Here is a 19060-nt window from a genome sequence, read left to right on the forward strand (position 1 = left end):
TTCCTCAAGCATAATACCCAGTGTCATCATAATTTGACACTGGGCAATATTTTTAAAAGATTTGCACCAGTCATGATTGCTTATTCGCAAGTGTCGTAGCTTCACAGAACTACACACGACCTGATTCTCATGCAACCCGAGATATGTAGGCAACTCGGAGACGGGAGTTCGGCCACAATTCTCTCAAATTTTCTTAATCCTTATGGTCTCCCAAATTCTTTTAGTCGGGACAAAATGGGCTATTAAGTCAACGTCTTTGCCCAAAATTCTTTCATCATTATCGGCCAAAGGGGACAAGTTGTTGACACCCAATTTTGCCCCGCCTTTCTTCCAAAATATTTATTTGCGCTTCTAATAATTTTGACAACTTAAGAACAGTTATTTATATTTTATTACAATTATTAGATTTTTATTAATATCGTCGTTTTTCATTATCCAACTATAGTCGTTGGCTATTATCATTATTATTATTATTATTATTATTATTATTATTATTATTATTATTATTATTATTATTATTATAATATTTCCATCACTTAATGTTATACTCGCCATTAGGGGTGTACATGGACCGGGTTGGTTCGGATTTTTTTAACACCAAACCAAACCAATTACGTCGGGTTTTTAAATTTATAGACCAAACCAAACAAATAAAATTCGGGTTTTTCAACCTCGGGTTTTCTCGGATTATTCGGTTTTCTCGGGTTTTTCGGGTTTTTCGGGTTTTTTTCCGGAATAGTCTTGATACAAAACATATAACATTTAGTTCAAATATTTCTTTAGTCCTAGTAAGATACAACCATACAATTAAGGTGTTTCAAAAGAAAATAACACAAAATGTGAGAAGAGCGATGACATTGTATTAAAATATTTAACAAAAGATAATAAAATCGGTTAAAACAAATATTGCTAATTAATAAGCCATAAAGAAAATGACCATAATCTAAAAATACTAAGTCATGCTAAAATAAGTACGGCTAATAAGCATTAATTACATGACAAGAAAAAAAAACTTAAATTGTGTATTTTCACTCTCTAAACCAATTATACAAAACTAAAGAATAGATGTCCAACATTATTATCATTTCTAGTGGTAAATTGAATTTCTTTTGTTAGTATTAGTGTTGAGTTGGTTTTGGTTTGGACTTTATATGAGTTACTAATATCCATAGGATATAAAACTTATTGACATTCAGAATTCTAAGTTCAAGTTTGAATAAAATGATAATAGATAAAAAACTTTGAAAAACAATTTAAGAAATATTTATAAATTACATTACAAATAAATATTGTTATGTATAAAATATTTTAAAAATTGAATACATGTAATGTCGGGTTGGTTTGGTTCGGTTTGACTTTTTTTTTTAGCTAAAACCAAACCAAACCAATTATGGTCGGGTTTTTTTTTCAACACCAAACCAAGTCACACCAAACCACTAGTCGGGTTTTTTTCTCGGTTTATCGATTTGGTGTGGTTTGTCGGTTTACTTTGTACACCCCTACTCGCCATGATCACTTTTAACTTTTCTATTTATCGTCTTACGCAAAAACGCATCGCATTTATTTTATACAACTAAACGATAGCATTTTTCTTACTTTTAAACTTTATAAATATCATCGCACAACTATTACAATATCATATATTTTTCATTTTATTTGAATACTAATAAATATATATTTATATTAAGTAATATTTTAGCACGCGTTAATATATAATTAACTAAAGAAGGTCTTTCATTTAAATTTAGAAGCCCAAAGCAATATAAGAAGAAAGTATTTTCCAGTCCAAGAAAACCTCATATTAGCCCAAGGGAGAGCCCAAATCTGTCTAAGCCCATTCATCATGTTAATCCCAATAGCTTTACACTACCAGGAGCCTATCTCATAAATCTAAACACAAAACTAGGGTTTCACTTGCCATCCAAACAACGCCCTTGCACAGTTTTCTTCTTCTACACAAAATTCATCCCTCTTTAGCCATAATAGAAGAATGCATGCCTTATTTTGGGAAAGATTTGCTTTTATATCAGAAAGGTATAGGAGGATTACACGTTGCTTTTATCTTGATTTTCGACTTTTTTCCATTTTTTCCAACTCTGCTCCCTTCCTCTTTCTGAGAAATCTGACCAAGTCCGTCCAAGAATACAACGTTCAGATTTGAACATTTTCATTTGACTCGGTTTAAGCCCTTAATTCAAGATCTCGCCCAAAAATCTAAAACCCTAATTTCGTCCTATAAATACTAGCATTTGGAAGTTCATTTGGGGAAGTTTTCTGGGAGAGCCGCCTCCTCTTTACCCTAAGTTTTTAGTCATCTGAAAGTCACTTCTTTAACCTTGCTCAATCTCAATTTTTTTTCTTACTCAAAAGATGAAATCCTAGTTTCTCTTTAGTTTAGTTTTGGTCTGTCCGTTTCCATCTCGTTCAAAGAGGAGTAGATCTGAAGACTTAAAAGCCTTAGTTCACTGCACCTAAACAATGAAGAGTCTCACGAAAGACTCGACGAGGCCGCTATATCGGGACACAACCACTGCATTTCCTTTCGTGTTCAAATTCGTTTCTCTAATGGATCACATCTTAGATATCCAAGGCTCTTATTTTGGGACAGCCTATACAAAGGCCTTCCTGTTACTTTGTTTCGATCTCTTTTAATTGCTTTATTTGCCCTGCCTGTTATGGGACCTTTGAGTGTGTAGTGGGTAGCTTTTTCACAGTCTGTTCACCTAGAATTATTGTTACGGTTAAGATATAATTCAAGAGCTTAATCAGTTGGAGGTAATAAGGAATTAATTAGTTAGTATCACCTATTCTACATGTATTCGTTTAGGTCTTTAGACAAGTTCGGAAGATTTTCTCATAGGTGATTTAAGTCACATTTTGCATTCATAATTTAAACTAGCATGGAATTCTTGGTCTCAAGTTTAAAGATGATCTCAATGTCCAGAAAGTGATTTTGTTTGGCCTAACTTTCAACCAATAATTTAGTTAGTCCTTTTCACATTGTTTAAAAAGATCAAAATTTCAATCACAACTTAATACATGGTTTCCTTTTAAAAAATAAAAAAGGGGAGTATAAAAACGTCTTAAGCATTTGTAAATGTGAGTTTTTTTAAAAAATATATATATTTGTGAGTCATTTGGTTTTTAATCAATTCATCACTAACACCATTTCGTATTAATCTAAATTTTGGCCACTAGATTAGTAATGAAATTATGTTTAGCTATTAGTAATCTACATCACGTATAATATGGTACCCTTTTTCTTTAAAGGCTTTAAAATTAGTGTTCTAGTGAATACTTGTAGTCCTAATGATTTTCATGTAAATATGTACTCAAGGTTTTCTTTTCTAAGCAGTATGGGAAGCAATCTTTAAAATGACATTTTGCTAGCTAGAATTAATTTTCGTTTAAACGCAACTCTGATTTTCAAACTTATTCATGACTGATTACTTTTGAAAGTAATGTTTAACTACTGTCCTAATTTAACTGAAGAGGTACTATTCATTTTATATAGTATAGTTTTATATACTTTATATAACTCTCGTATAATCGGCTTTAGATTAATTAACATAAGTTTGGTCGGTAACCGTATTTAACGGATTCTAATGGATGCCTAAAACCTTCCCATTAGGATATTTAGAGCCCTTACCTAGAATTTATTAGGTTAGTAAGACCTTTAAAACTGGAGCTTATTTTAGGCATTTATTCAGTTAAAATAGGTGTCCTAATTCACCGTTAAAATAATTAGGTGGCGACTCCTTAAGTTAAATAATTAGGAATCACCAATATGTTGTACTCCGCTTTGACCCGGTTAAAATGGGGTATAACATTAACTATTTTATTAAGTAGATTAGGAACTTATCTTTGCACTATGCTTTTGTTTTTCTAAATCATTATATTAATTTTTATAAGATGAACACTTAACATACTATCTATCGCTTTGTGCACATATTTTTTAAATGCAATGCACGTATATCCCCTGTGATAATTACCATCTATAATTTCATTTGTTTTCAACGAGTAAAATTTTTGTTGCTAACAAAGCAAGAACTTATCTTTTATGTTCGGATAATTTCTAACTATGTTAAGTTTAGAATTAGGTGACCACATGTAAGTACAATTCATCATTTTAACATAAATTTATAATAATTGACAAGGATATTCATGCAACACACGTACACAGAAGCTATAAACAAAGTTGAGGAGTATATATATACCTTTGTCCTAAAATAAATATATATATAATTACAAATAATATTATCTATAATTAGGGGTGTTCATGGTTCGGTTTGGGTCGGTTAATGATTAAAACCATAACCAAACCAATTTAGTCGGTTTTTAAATGTCTAAAACCCTAACCAAACCAAATAAAATAATAACCACCGGTTTGGTTATTGTCGGTTTGGTTCGATTTGGTTTGATTTTTCGGTTTATGACTAGCAGCCATGAGACTTATCAGTAAAACATTGAAAAGTTAAAAAAAGACATGTCTTTTTTTTTTGGTTCAAATGATAACTTTTATTTATAGTTTAAGGTGGGACATACGTCATCGAAACATTTTCACTATTAGTGATAGTGTAGTACTCAAGTTACCCAAAGTTGCTAAACTATTACATACAGCTAAAAACTAACTTAGTATGCACCATTTTTGTCATCTTAATGCACATACCTGGAAATAAAGTAGAGCATAGGAGTTTTTAGTTGTTGTTACAAACATACATATTAATTAAACATAAAGACTACCTAAAATTAAAATGAAAATATATGAATTAAAAAAACTTTGTGTAATGATCCCAAACTTTGGGGCAGTACTTGCATTTTGCCCTCAATTCTCCCATTTTATTAAAAAAAACTTTGTGTAATGATCCCAAACTTCAGATATTTTTCTATCATTATCCCAAGGCTAGGGTCTCGACTACAAGGAGTTGTTCTTTTCTGTTTTTTAGGAGGATTACTCACGAAAGAAGTATTAGGGCATTATCATGTGCTTGAGTTGCAGCAAATGCTGATGTTACTGAAGTATCTTCTATAGGAACCTCCAAATCTACAACTTCTGTCCTTTTCATATGAAAAATATTAGAAGTTTAGGACTCATTCAGACAAGAAAAAAAAAGGTATAAATTCAAAAAAGAAGAAGAAACAACCTAAAATCAAATGGCTAGCAAAGAAAGGCTAAAAATTTAAGTTAAAGACATTAGACTCTAACGTGACCTTCTGTTAGTAGGTTTACACTTAACACTTAAAAGAGTTAAAAGACTTAAAGACATGGCCTTGAACATATTCCTAAAAACATGGGCCTTAAACAATCATCTGAAATAAGTAGACCAAAAATCAAATTAACGATTAAAAGGTATAAAATATTTATAATTATTTATGAAAAACTAATATTATACATATAAATAATTATAAAACTTATGTATATAATTTATCGGTTTGGTTCGGTTATTTATTCGGTTATTCTTTAATAGAACCATAACCAAAGCAAATATTATCGGTTTTTAAAATTTAAAACCAAATCAAACCAAACCAAATGTCGGTTTTTTTATTTGGTTTGGACAGCCCTATCTATAATGTTTTTTACTATGATTGAGATGTCTGGGAATAACGTGCAAATGCACGTTTATAGAGACTAGTATAATAAAATATTCTTTGAATCTTGTGATTATAAACTTGATATGTAGGATATTTGAATTGTCAACTTACTAAATATAAAAAGAGGCGGACACAACCAAAATAAGACAAATTTTAACAACAATTGAGAAATTAAGACGAAAAATAAAAGGAAAAGAAACAAAATATGGAGACTCACTAAAGAGAATCGCAGTATTCTTTGCAAAATATACAAACCATAAAGACTAACTAAAGTGATTAATCATGTTGAGCCCCGTGCATTGCAAGAGCATAGTTTGCTAGTCCACGCACATGTGCGAGATAGATAACCATCACAAAAGCACTTTTATGTACATCCTTATGCATATATAATAGGATTCTTTGTCTACATTAGTGCAAAAGACACAAGTACATTAATTAGGCATAGTATCCAAAACTATCTTATTAGGCATAGTATACAAAACTATCTACCATATGCACACTTCGTCATTTCCTATAAGCAAGAGTTGTAGTCTTCAGCTTAGCAGACAACTTTTTACCATTCCAGAAACCACTGCATAGGGAAAAGTTTTGGGAGTACCTTCAAAAGGCAAGTAAACACCGATCAACTAAAAGATTGAAACTAAGAGGAGCTTGGAAAATATATTTTAGCGAGTAATTGGTGGGGTTGGTGATTCAGCTTATCAAAAGTACCAACGTTTGATGTCTTGCGCCGACCGACACAGATATGACTACCATCCTTTAACATATATCCACACACTGAGCATTCAGCCGCCAAATGATGCTGGCAGATGATCATTAATTAGTACATCTATCTTCATGGAAATTAGATCTTTTGAAGTAAGCTTTTAGGCAATCAGTAATTAAGATAAGTTAATACCAAACTATTCTAGCAGTATGTTTGCAATTGATCAGGCATCACTAGTTTTTCTACTCAGTGTTCGGAAAAAAATACATGATGAAGGGGAGTTACGCACTTATAGAATACCAGTAGAGTAAGATAGCAGAAGATGTACTCTAGAACAGTTGGGATTCACCTATTGCCTCCAATAGTTGTTTCATTTAAAAAAGACCAAATTCATCGACAAACACCTGTGGTCGTACATTTTTTTCACTTAAGCACCTAAAGTAGCCCTTATTCCATTTAGACACTTCAGGTGAGCTATTCCTATTCCACTTAGACACTTTTTGCACCGTTATCGGAGCAAAACCAACACCAGTCGTCTCCTACATGGATTAAGTGACCAATTAAATTGTGTCAACTCATTTAAATTGTGCCGACTCAATTAAATTGTGCCAACTCATTTTAATTGTAAATTCACTAATTTGTAAATTCGTGGAGTTTTGACCATTAAAAATTGGGACTTTTGGGCTGGTTGGATGTGCAATGAGGTGACGCTCCCTTTGGTATTGGTTTTGCTCCGATAACGGTGCAAAAAGTGTCTAAGTAGAATTGGAAGGGCCCATCTGAAGTGTTTAAATGGAACAAGGGTCACTTTAGGTGCTCAAGAGAAAGAAGTGGACGACCACAGGTGTCTATCGATGGGTTTGACCTTTAAAAAACGGGGTTTAAAGATGGGCAGATGTGAGTTTAAAAGAAAATGACAAATCGCTTTACCTGTAAATCTAAAACATGGAGGCAACCAAAAACTTTCGAATCAGCATAAGCATCCTCCTCACTTCTTAATGACTGTATACCACCACTACAAAATGCCTTTATACACTGCATCAAGACATTATCAGTAGATAATTCAAGCAAAGGATAATGGAGAAAATTAGAAGGTAAGATTCTTCCCTATAGGATTACTAATCAATATATAATTCAAACAGAGTACATTAATGAAGCAAATCAAAAGAGCAGTTAGGTGAAATGCATAGCAAAAAATTAAAACCATCACCAGAAGACCTGCTTGATCATTTTATTTTAGGTCCCACGTAAAATAAGTACCAGAAAACCTTCCTTACCTACGAACAATCACTACTAAAAAACTGTTAAAAATCGATGGAGAGTGTCGTCACGAAAAACCAACGCACTACGTCTTTTTTTTTTTTTTTTTTGCGGAAATTGGCGCATACAATTCCGCCAAATTTATTACAAACAAAACCGACGTGGGACATCGGTTTTATTAAAAAAATTGAATAATTAAAAACCGACGGAATAAGTCGGTTTTATTTTTAAAAATATAATAAATAATTTATAATTCAATTAGTTTTTTAAACATTAATAAAAGAATATAATTTTGATTTTTTAAGAAACCGACGGACTACGTCATTTCTTTAATTATTTGTTTTGGTCAAAGGCGGGTCAAAATTAATTAAAAACTGACGGACTATGTCGGTTCAGTCAGCCAATTTTTTTTATTTTTTTTTAACATCAAGACCAGACGGGTCTTTCTTTTCCCATTTCCCTCTTTCCCCAACACTTAAAAAAAAAAAAAAAAAAAAAAAACTCTCGCCGCCCACCTCTGCCACCGCACTTGCCACCCACCAGTGCGACCGTACCTCCCGTCGGCGACCTCTCTCGCCCCTTTTCATTGAGGTTAGTACTCAAATTAGGGCTTTCAATGTTAGTTTTGTTTGTAGATTTTAGGCCCAATGTTAGTCTATTTAGCTTTGTTAAACATCATTTGCAATCTTATTGATGTTGAATTTGTGAAAAAATGTAAACTTCATTTGACTAGTTTACTTTTCAACTTTTTTTTTTTTTTTTTGGCTTGAGTTATGCTATATTTTATGTTCATTGTCAATGTATTTGTGTTAGCTTAGTTAACATCATTTGTAATATTATTGATATTGAATTTGTGCAAAAATGTAGACTTTATTTGACTAGTTTTACTTTTCGAATTTTAGAATTGGTTGGGATTGTGCTTTTCAAAGTTATATTTAAGTTAGAATCCATAAGTTATTAAAGTTAGAATTTTTATTGAGCATTCAAAGTAAGAATTGGTTGAGATTGTACTTTCTTAAGTTATATTAAAGTTAGAATTGTTAAGTTATAATATTTCTATAACCTCAAAACTAAAATGTACACTTTATTTGACTAGTTTTACTTTTCAATTTTTAGAATTGGTTGAGATTGTGCTTTTCAAAGTTATATTAAAGTTAGAATCCATAAGGTATTAAAGTTAGAATTTTTATTGAGAATTCAAAGGTATAATTGGTTGAGATTGTGCTTTCTTAAGTTACATTTAAATTAGAAATTTTAAGTTGCAATATTTCAATAACCTCAAAACTAAAATGTAGACTTTATTTGACTAGTTTCACTTTTCAATTTTTAGAATTGGTTTGGATTGTGCTTTTCAAAGTTATATTAAAGTTAGAATTCTTAAGTTACAATATTTCTATAACATCAATAATTTGTGGATATATTTTTGAAGATGGATTATCGTATATGGATGTATAATATGACTAATAGTGACCGTGTGGGTGTGAATGGTGAATTTGTTGAAGGTGTTAAAGGGGTTATCATACATGCAATGTCGCTACACCCTTTCCAAAATTTAGGGGTAATTAGGTGTCCTTGTTCGCGTTGCAAGTGTAGCAAGTATTTGAAACCGGAAACGGTTAAGCTTCATTTATATAGTCTTGGGTTTAAGAAGATATATTTTGTTTGGACTGATCATGGAGAGACTGATGGGACAATGATATATTTTATAATATGGTGATGCTTTTGGGGTACATTCTACGTTTGAACCTCAACAAAATTTTGAGCAACCTCTCAATAAAGAAGCAATGCGCTTTTATCAAGAATTAGAAGAGGCTAGTCGTCCACTTTGGGTAGGAGGTCAGCATTCTATGTTGTCTGTTGCAGTTAGCATGATTAATATCAAATCAGATTGGACTGTTGCTGAAGCTACTATGGACTTAATGATTAAGCTTATGGAGGAACTAGTTAGTCCGGAATTCGACATACCTAAGAGTTACTATCAAGCAAAGAGATTGGTTTCTAAGTTAGGATTGTCGTATGATAGAATTCATTGTTGTCCAAACAGTTTTATGTTGTTTTATAGGCAAGATGTTGATTTAAATGAATGTAAATTGTGTGGACATACGTGTTTTAGGCGGGCTCCTAATGGAAAGATGGTTCCAATTAAGGCGATGCATTATTTACCTCTTATACCTAGGTTAAAGAGGTAGTTCGCATCGCCGAGTTCTGCTCCTCACATGAGATGGCACAGCAAAAATAGAAGGACACATGTTGTTATGTGTCATCCATCGGATAGAGAAGCGGGGAAACATTTTGATAGATTTTATCCTGATTTTCTAGTGAACCAAGGAACATTCGTTTGGTTTTGTGTGCGGATGGTTTTACACCATACTCTGTTTCGGCTCCACCCTATTCTTGTTGGCCTATATTTCTTACTCCATATAATCTCCCGCCTGAGATGTGTATGACAATGTCCCTACATATTCCTAAATTGCATTATCCCCGGTCCCCATAATCCAAAAGTTTTGATTGATGTCTATCTACAACCTTTGATTGATGAGTTACAACAATTGTGGTGTGAAGGTTTAGTGACATATGCTGTATCCACTGAGACAAAATTTCATTTTGCGTGCTTCTTTAACGTGGACTATTAACGATTTTCCTGCGTATGGGAAGTTGTCTGGTTGGATGACTGTTGGAAAGCTATCTTGTGATCATTTCATGGAAAATAGTAAATCATTCACTTTAAAACATAGCCATAAAAATTCATGGTTTGATTGTCATTGTCAGTTCTTGCCTATGGATCACGAATTCAAGAAAATGAAATAGGCATTTAGAAAGAATAAAATTGTAAATGATCCGATACCTCGAACATTTTTAGGAGAGGAAATTTGAGGGAGGTTTTGTCACTTGCCTAAGGTCACAGAAATTACACCTTATAGACCACCTGGTTATGGTGTTGAACATAATTGGACTAAAAGAGCATATTCTGAGAGTTACCGTATTTGAAGGATAATCTTCTATGGCATAATCTTGATGTGATGCATATTGAAAAAAATTATTTTGATAATTTATTCAACATCGTTATGGATGTTAAGGGCAAGACAAAATATAACCCAAAAGCTAGATTGGACTTAAAGGAATATTGTAGGCACCCTGAATTGAACTTGCAAGAATTAATCAATAATAAAGTGTTCAAGCCAAAGACTAGTTTTTCATTCACTATGGAAGAGAAACGACAGATTTGTCAGTAGGTTAAGAATTTGCGGATGCCAGAGGGTATGCGTCCAATTTTGACAAGCGTACTGATATGAATGAGGAAAAAATGATTGGTATGAAAAGACATGATTGCCACGTTTTCATGGAAACTTTGATTCCTATTGCATTTAGTCGCCTACTGGAAAGAATAATGAAACCAATTATAGAGTTAAGTTTGTTCTTCCAGGATTTGTGTTCTAACACTTTGACGGTAGATAACCTTCAAAGAATGGAACAGAATATGCTAGTCAATAGAACTAAGCTCAAGAAGATCTTTTCATGTGGGTTTTTTGATGTGATGGAACATCTTCCATTTCATCTTGTACAAGAGGCACGCCTTGGAGGCCCGGTCCAAACAAAGTGGATGTATCCTTTCGAGAGGTAACGAATCCAAACTTACTACCACATTCTTTAATTTATTTTTTTAACTAATTACTATATGACATGATATTAAACATGTGCAGGACCATTGGCAAATGCAAAAAATTGGCTAAGCAGAGATCTAAGATTGAAGAATCTATTTGCGAAGAGTATCTTGCTAAGGAAACAACGCATTTCTGTTCATATTACTTTAGAGAGCAAGTGTCGTGTATGAGAAACAGGCCCAACCATAATGATGAGTGTGAGGTTGATCCTAACTACCCACCAATGTCCATCTTTAATCAACCAGGCCGAGGTTCTAAAAAGCATCCAAAACCAACCTTGAGTAGTATGGAGATGCAATCAGCTGTGACACATATTTTGCTCAATTGCCCTGAAATTCAAGTATATATTTGGTAAGTGTCGAATTATGTTATTGAATTACATGGGTAACTGATAAGGGTGACACAAATGAAAATCTTGCATCTGTCGAACAGTTACTTTGTAGAACATGAGGGCGATGAAGCCATATATTCGAAGTTTTTCCATTGGTTGTACGATTTTGTAAGTGTGGAGGTTCATTTCATACTTTCAATTAATTTTCCTCCTTATTATATAGGTTTATCATACAGGAGAACCTACCCAATTTATGAAAGATATAGCCCTCGGACTTGGCAGTCAAGTTAAGATAATGAAAAAGTACACTGTGAATGGTTACAAGTTTCAAACCGAAGAAGTTTCTCAATATACGAAAGATAATAATAGTGGAGTATGCATTAAAGGCAATGCTGATGGTAGCGGTGTAACTGTTGATTATTACGGTGTGCTACATGATATCATATAACTTAAATATCCTGGTTATCCTAAGAAGAAGATACCATCATTTCGGTGCAAGTGGTTTGATTCAAGCCAAAGAGGTACAAGGGTGAATCGTCAGCATAATGTAATTGAAGTCAAACACACAAGACAGTGCAATCGCTATGATCCCTTTATAATTGCACAAAATGCTAAGCAAGTGCATTATGCTTCATATCCTTGGGTGGTTATAAAGACTATGCTTGTGGATAGGATTGAGGTCGATAATGTGTTAGATGTGGTGTATCAAAACGATATACTAGTTGTTCATCAAACGGTGGACTCAGAGTTGGAAAATTGTCTTGAACATCCTTAACACATATTAGAAGAAGTTGCGAAGATGAGGTGGCATTCGTAGAAAATGTTGAGGAAGAATCAACTGATTGAAATGAAACAAGCGATCAAGAAGAATCATTTGATGAAAATGAAACAAATGAGGATGAGTGGGAAGATGACAGGGCGGATGACTAGTTGCATGTTAGTTTATTCTATACTTGCTAATGAAACATTTCTATACTTGTTAATATTTTATTCTAGCGTAATTAACTTTTTGTACTTGTTAATTATATTAGATTTTTTATACTAACGTAAATTTGTATGCAAATGTCATCAGGTGGTAGTGATCAAGGTAGAGGTAAAGGTAGAGGTAGAGGTCGAGGTAGAGGTTGAGGTACTGGTAGAGGTAGTAGTAGTAAGAAAAAAGATAAGAGACCTGTAGATCCAAATGTTACTACTAGCTAGTCCATTCCCTCCACGCCATATATGCACTCTACTCTGCCTCTTTTTATTTTTTTTATTTTTTTATGTCTAGTCATACTATGCAGCCCCAGTCTGGTCAGTGGGTCTACCAGGCGCTAACACCTCAATCGCCCTCATTTACCCATCCTACTTTTATACACACACATATGTATGGTCCACCACGAGGATTCTCTCCGTCCACATCGACCTCATTATCTCCCTTTCCACGTGCAGATTCATCTCCCAGTCTATTTAATTTGCGCCTTATAGATACCAGCTCTGAGCCAAACTCAGACCTGTCCTCCTTCAGCTTATGTAGGAGCAGCTCCACCTGCACCTGCCCTAGCACTGACACCGGCAGATCATGGTCTAGAGCCCGGAGATAGAGATTCAATGGGTCAGCTTTTCATTGTGTCTGAGGGAGTTGGGTAAGATTTCATTTTATTAATTTTTCATAAAGTTTTTATCACCTTAATCATTTATGTGTTGAAATTTTTAACTGCAGGTACTATCCAGACAAAGATAGTACAAAAGTCATCCTGGATGTTGTTCGGAGGCTTTATGGTGATCGCCTTTATACTTCATGGGGTGAAATCCCATACGATACTCGATAGGCTATGTTTAACGAGTTTAACGTATACATCTTATTATACATTTCATACATTTTTTACTTTTATATATCATCTGACATTAGCAATTTCATTTGCAGATGTTGTGCACATGGGATCGAGTATACAATAAAAGGGTTGCTGCGAACTTTGAGAAGAAGGGGGGTGCAAGGTTGTCTGATTGGTATTCGAGGGCTAGAAAGCATATGAAGAAGCCCGAATGGCTAACCAACGGAAAGTGGGAGAAACTTAAAGCATATTGGCGAACTCGTGAGTTTATCGCCAAGTCTGAGCAGGCAAAGGCTACCCGTGCATCCTAGAAAGTGGCTCTTTGCACATTGCAGGTGAAAGAAGTCAGGGGCACGTTTCTAGGACAATGGTAAGTAGTTTTATACTTTTAAAGTTACCTATGATCAAGATGTCATTATTGAGTTATTAATTCTATCTTTAACTTTTTTGTAGAAAAAGGCGATGGGCAGATGCCGACTCAGGATGAGCTATTCCTAAAGACCCACAAAAAAAAAAAAAAGCAAGAGTCGGATCCGATCGAATGGGTCGAGGGCAGGGCTGAGAATTCTTATGTAAGTGATAATTTTATTATTTAAGTAATTATATAAGTCTAATTATGATATATTCGTTATATATTAACTTTATTTTTAAATATACAGAATCAGTTTATGCAACAAGTGCAACAGTACAGCCAAACTCAGCCTAAAGGCCAGCCAAGCTGCCCTCCACCAGAATTAGAGATAGAATTTTGGTGTAGAGCAGTTGGGGGAGTACAAAAGGGTAGAGCGTACGATCTAGGCCGAAAGAACAACTTAAGTCGCATTCAGTCAGGACTGCGAGGTGAAGAGTCTTCTCGACAGGCCGAGAGAGTTGATGGTGTTTAGGTCGCAGCTATGGCACAACAAATCGAACAACTTAATCGAAAATTAACGGAGACCGAGGCACAAAGAGTTGAGGAAAGTAGGGTGATGAAAGAGAACCTCAAATCGCTCCAGGCACAAATTAAAAGCCAAATTGTATATGGACGATTTGGTGTGCCCCTTTCCCCGTCCTGACCCAAAGATGATGAAGACATGGATGAGGACGGCAAATTCATAGCACGAACACCGGATGATGAGTTGCCTTAGTTTGGATTTCAGTTTCTTGTGTTTTAGACTTTATGGACTTATGTTAAAATTAGTTAATGGTACTTTTGGTGGAATCCCTTTAATAATTTGAACTTTAATGGTCTTTTTAGTTGAACTTTAATGGTCTTTTTAGATCGTATTTGAAGTGTTTGATTGTTACTTAAGATGATTTTATGTGTTGTAGCTCTTTTAGAATTAATTTGGCAGCATTTAGTGCTGGTTTATAGCTAGTTTGGTTGTTGGTTTTGTGCAGGTGTGGCTGCAGAAAATGCAGCAATTTGCTGCTGGTTTTTTTTCCAAAAAAATGACGGAAAACCGACACAGTCTGTCAGTTTTCTGGATTTCTTTTTTATTATAAAATATTGAAGGAAAATAAATGAATAAAAAATAATTTTAAAAAATGACGCAGTCCATCGGTTTTTTTATAATATTTTATATTATCAGATTAAAAACCGACGGAGGCCGTAACCAACACTGTCTATAACAAAAAAAACAACGCAGTCCGTCGGTTTTCAAAAAGCAGCGGAATGAAAACCGACGGACCGTGTTCCGTCGATTTCTCATCGGTTTCTTAAAAAAAACGATGCGGGCTGACGGTTTTTGCCTGTTTTTTTTGTAGTGTAATTAATATATATATTTCTCCAGAAATCTTAACTAACCTGATAATTATTCAAGAATACATGAAATTCTTTTGTACATGCTAACTCTTACTACTCTGTTCCGGTTACGAATGAGGTACAGCATTCTGCACAATATGTTTTGTTTGTGCACAGCCAAAAACGTCATATCTTCAATTTCTGGAAAAGGAACCAGTTATTTGCAAACAATTTTTAGTTAATTCCTACAGTATTATTTTAGGTCCAAAAAATTGGCTTCCTGAACCATATAGGCCAAGGAATTATGTTACCCACCAGGGGTTTATCAAATGGTAATGTTTAAGCATTGGAATTCACTATGCTTAACAGCACTTCAATAGAAAATGGATCAGGGCGATGAATCTAAAAGATCTAGGGATGATATATAGTTGCATAAAGATGCTTCAGTCTCCTAGAAAACCATAATTAAAAGAAACTACAACCAAAAGGGTAAAAAGGAAGAATTTAGTATTCTCAGCTAGTGAAGACCTTTTTTTATGCTGTAGTTCTCAACTTACACCGACTAAAGTATGTCAATTCTTCATTAAGATCTAATTTATCCCATAAGACATCCTACTACAATGGCACCTCAGCTGCATGCTTGTGCCCTATAAATGGCTTCAAATTGTGATTAAATAAACGCAGATACACAAACAAGGTAAAAGAACCTACAGCCATTGAAAATTTCTGGCTTTTCCGATTCTATAGTATATTTCTATTTCTTGGACTAAACATCTTCTTCATCACTAAAAACACTAATATTGTGGATTGAAGCATGAGAAGAATAGGAAGAGCGCTGGTCCAAAGTTTAAATGGCCAATCATCCACACCCAACTATGGTATTATCGATATTCAAAACCTTTAAGCATTCACATTAATTTATACATATAACTGATGTTGCAAAGTTCAACTAAGTTTTTTATTTGATATAAAGTTCAACTATTTTAATATATTCATTATAATGAACTTGTAGTTCTTTGTCGGCTTTATATATTCAGATTTATATACAAGTAACAGTTTTACATTTGTGATAGTAAGTGCAGATCCTATCACTGAGGCATCGTTTTTCACAATCGAAACCATGGTGGATCATTTATGGTAGTTCGATAAGAGGCTACATAGGTGGAAAAGTCGAATATTTTGGCTATGTAAATAGGACAATAATAAATCTATAAAATTTTAAGAATATGGCCAAAGCGATATGGTTAAGACAAGTAATCTGTGGTTTTTTGGCACAAGTATGGTTTAACCCTTTATAAGGGTTAGTCAGGAGTAATATATATATTTTGTTTTTTGGAAACTAACATGTATTATTACCAAGTAAATCTGTAGAGTACAAAACTCTTCGACAGGTTGAACATCAAGTCTCAAACCTGTCACAAACAAAATTAAACATCAAAACTATCCTGTCTATACATTGATATTAGCTCAAGGATAGAAATTCATAAAGTCTAACTTGTTAGCTATCTTTTTCTTCATTGAACCCCTAACAAACACTTATTGAATAATCTGTCGCACCATAGCTCTTTCCTCCATTTGTCCTTCTCGAAATACACGAGAATTCCTTTCTAACCATACATGATAAATAGCCCCAGCTAAGCACATCCAGTAGATTTCAGCCTTCACACTTCTCCCAGTTGCATATGTAGCAGCCCATTGTTTCTCCTCCTGCCAATTCTTTGCAGTTCTATGAATGCTCTGCAACCGTAACAGTTTACTCCAGACCCCAAATGAGTAGGAGCATGCAAAGAATAAGTGATCATGGCACTCATTGATGTGGTAACACAAGGGACAACCAGCTGAATCAATTGCTCCCCACTTCATTAGTCTATCTCTGGTCAGTAAACTTTCCATTAGAGAAAGTTGTAAGATGGAGATCCATTTTGGACATCCAGATACTTCTTTGCACCAAGAATCTTTTTCATCATCCAAGAAGCCTGCTTACAGTTAGCTTCCCACACCAGCCCCTGCTTTATGTAGTAAGTATGCACCCAAAGGACCCAGAGCTTGTCCTTTTTAGTACATACATTCCACAAGAGTTTGCATAGTGCAACTTTGTTCCATCTGCGAATATCAAGCAGGTTCAGCCCCCCTGCAGCTCTGCGATAGCACAACTTCTCCCAAGCAACTAGTGCCTTCTTGGATAGACTAATACTACCAGTCCATAGGTATTTCCTGCATACAGATTCAGTCTTGGATTAGCTTCTTTGGCAATAAGAAATTTGGGACCAATAGATTTTAATTGCAAAAACGCACACTTCTAATGAGTTGTATTCTGCCCGAGTATGAGAGGAATTTGGCAGTCCATGGATGTTCGCTGTAGGGTATTACATATGGTGCATAATGACTATCATCTGTTACTTTGGACGGAACTAACATTTTTCCAATAGCTTATGCACTAGTTAAGAAGGAAAATAAGGAAACATGACAATGGTTCTTAACTGTCACGACCCAATTCGCGAGTCGTGGTGGCACCTACACTATCCCTCCGAGTAGGCGAACCACATTACTAATAACAAATTAAATAAGCGGAAAATTAAATAAGAATAAGTTATCAAGTCTTAAATACTTATCAAAACTAGAAATGTCACGATAACCCCAAAAATCTGGTCAAAGGGTACAAGAGCGCTAACATAGTACGGAATAGAAGTCTGAAAATACCCGAAGGCTACATATTGTCTGTCGAATACAAAAACAGAAATAAATAGAGGAGGTCCTTCAGGGGCCACGGATGACCAAGTAGCTCACCCTGAATGACTGAAAGATGTCACCCTCGCGTATCAGCCACGGGGTGTAGAACTGGAACCTGGATCGTACTCTGCACTCAACAAAAGTGCAGCAAGAGTAGTATCAGTACAACACTTGTATCGGTATGCATCATAGGTCGACAATGATTAGATAACGCATGAAGAAGTTGAAACCAACAAGTAGCACATAGAGCAAATAGGTATGGTCACATATCATATACAAGTAAAGTGTAAAGGAATCATGAAATCAACCAAGACAAATATAATTCACCAAATGATCAGTCAAATATATGAGTGGATGAATGCAATGCAATGCAATAGTCACCTCTCTCACTCCACTCTCGTACACACATGCTAAGGGCAGTGCCTCAAAGCCATGATCCATGGGGGACCCGCGAAGTCCATGTACCACTCGTGGTCTCCGGCAGAAACCTCAGAGGCTATTAATCACTCTCAATCTCCGGCAGAGACCTCAGAGTCTCTCTGTCACTCTCCATCTCCGGCAAAGACCTCGGAGTCTCTCAATCACTCACCTCATCAACCATCACAACAATAGTATGGAAAGCATGTCATGCATGATATCAGTCTCAACAATATCACCAATATAAATCAACAAATACAAGTCATATTACTGTCCACTGTTCAATTATCAATATTACAATTCCTTTTCATGTGATGAGTGAACTAGTATGTGACGGAGATATAAACAAGTGATAATCACAGAAATAACACATTTGGCGACAAGCCCACATAACAGCTAATAAAACCAACCTAATTGGAATTCACCTCCACTTCATGCCCGAAGGCCTATCATGCTATCCCCGTCACTTTCTACAACTACATACGATTCTCTAATCAGAGTCTAACTAAAGTAGACCGTAACCTACCTCAATGCCGAGCGGATGCCACGAACAATCAAACTAATGTCGGCCCTTTGCTTAGAGCCTCTAAACGATCAAAATCTATAAAATATGCGATCTACGTTAGAATTCGAATCTAAGGACACCCATATTGCTATATTTATATTCGAAACCCAAAAACGCACCCCAAAAAGTGGCCTTGGGCTCACAAGGGCAAAATTGGAATTTTATTTAAATATCAATCTACCCATAACCTAAGGGTCATATATCTAGAAATTTAGTCAATGGCATTCACAAATGAACTCTCAAATTATAAATTCTCATCT

The 19060-nt window shown here is 34.7% G+C and overlaps 1 protein-coding gene across 1 annotated transcript; it reads right to left on the bottom strand.

Annotated features, from left to right (window-relative positions):
* Nucleotides 1-16624: 16624 nt before the first annotated feature.
* Nucleotides 16625-16981, bottom strand: LOC132611836 (uncharacterized). The gene has a single exon (XM_060326203.1). The coding sequence runs from the start codon at nucleotides 16979-16981 to the stop codon at nucleotides 16625-16627; it is 357 nt and encodes a 118-aa protein (XP_060182186.1).
* Between the last annotated feature and the right edge of the window lie 2079 nt (nucleotides 16982-19060).

This window comes from Lycium barbarum, chromosome 9, assembly GCF_019175385.1.
Source record: "Lycium barbarum isolate Lr01 chromosome 9, ASM1917538v2, whole genome shotgun sequence".
Taxonomy (NCBI): Eukaryota; Viridiplantae; Streptophyta; class Magnoliopsida; order Solanales; family Solanaceae; genus Lycium; species Lycium barbarum.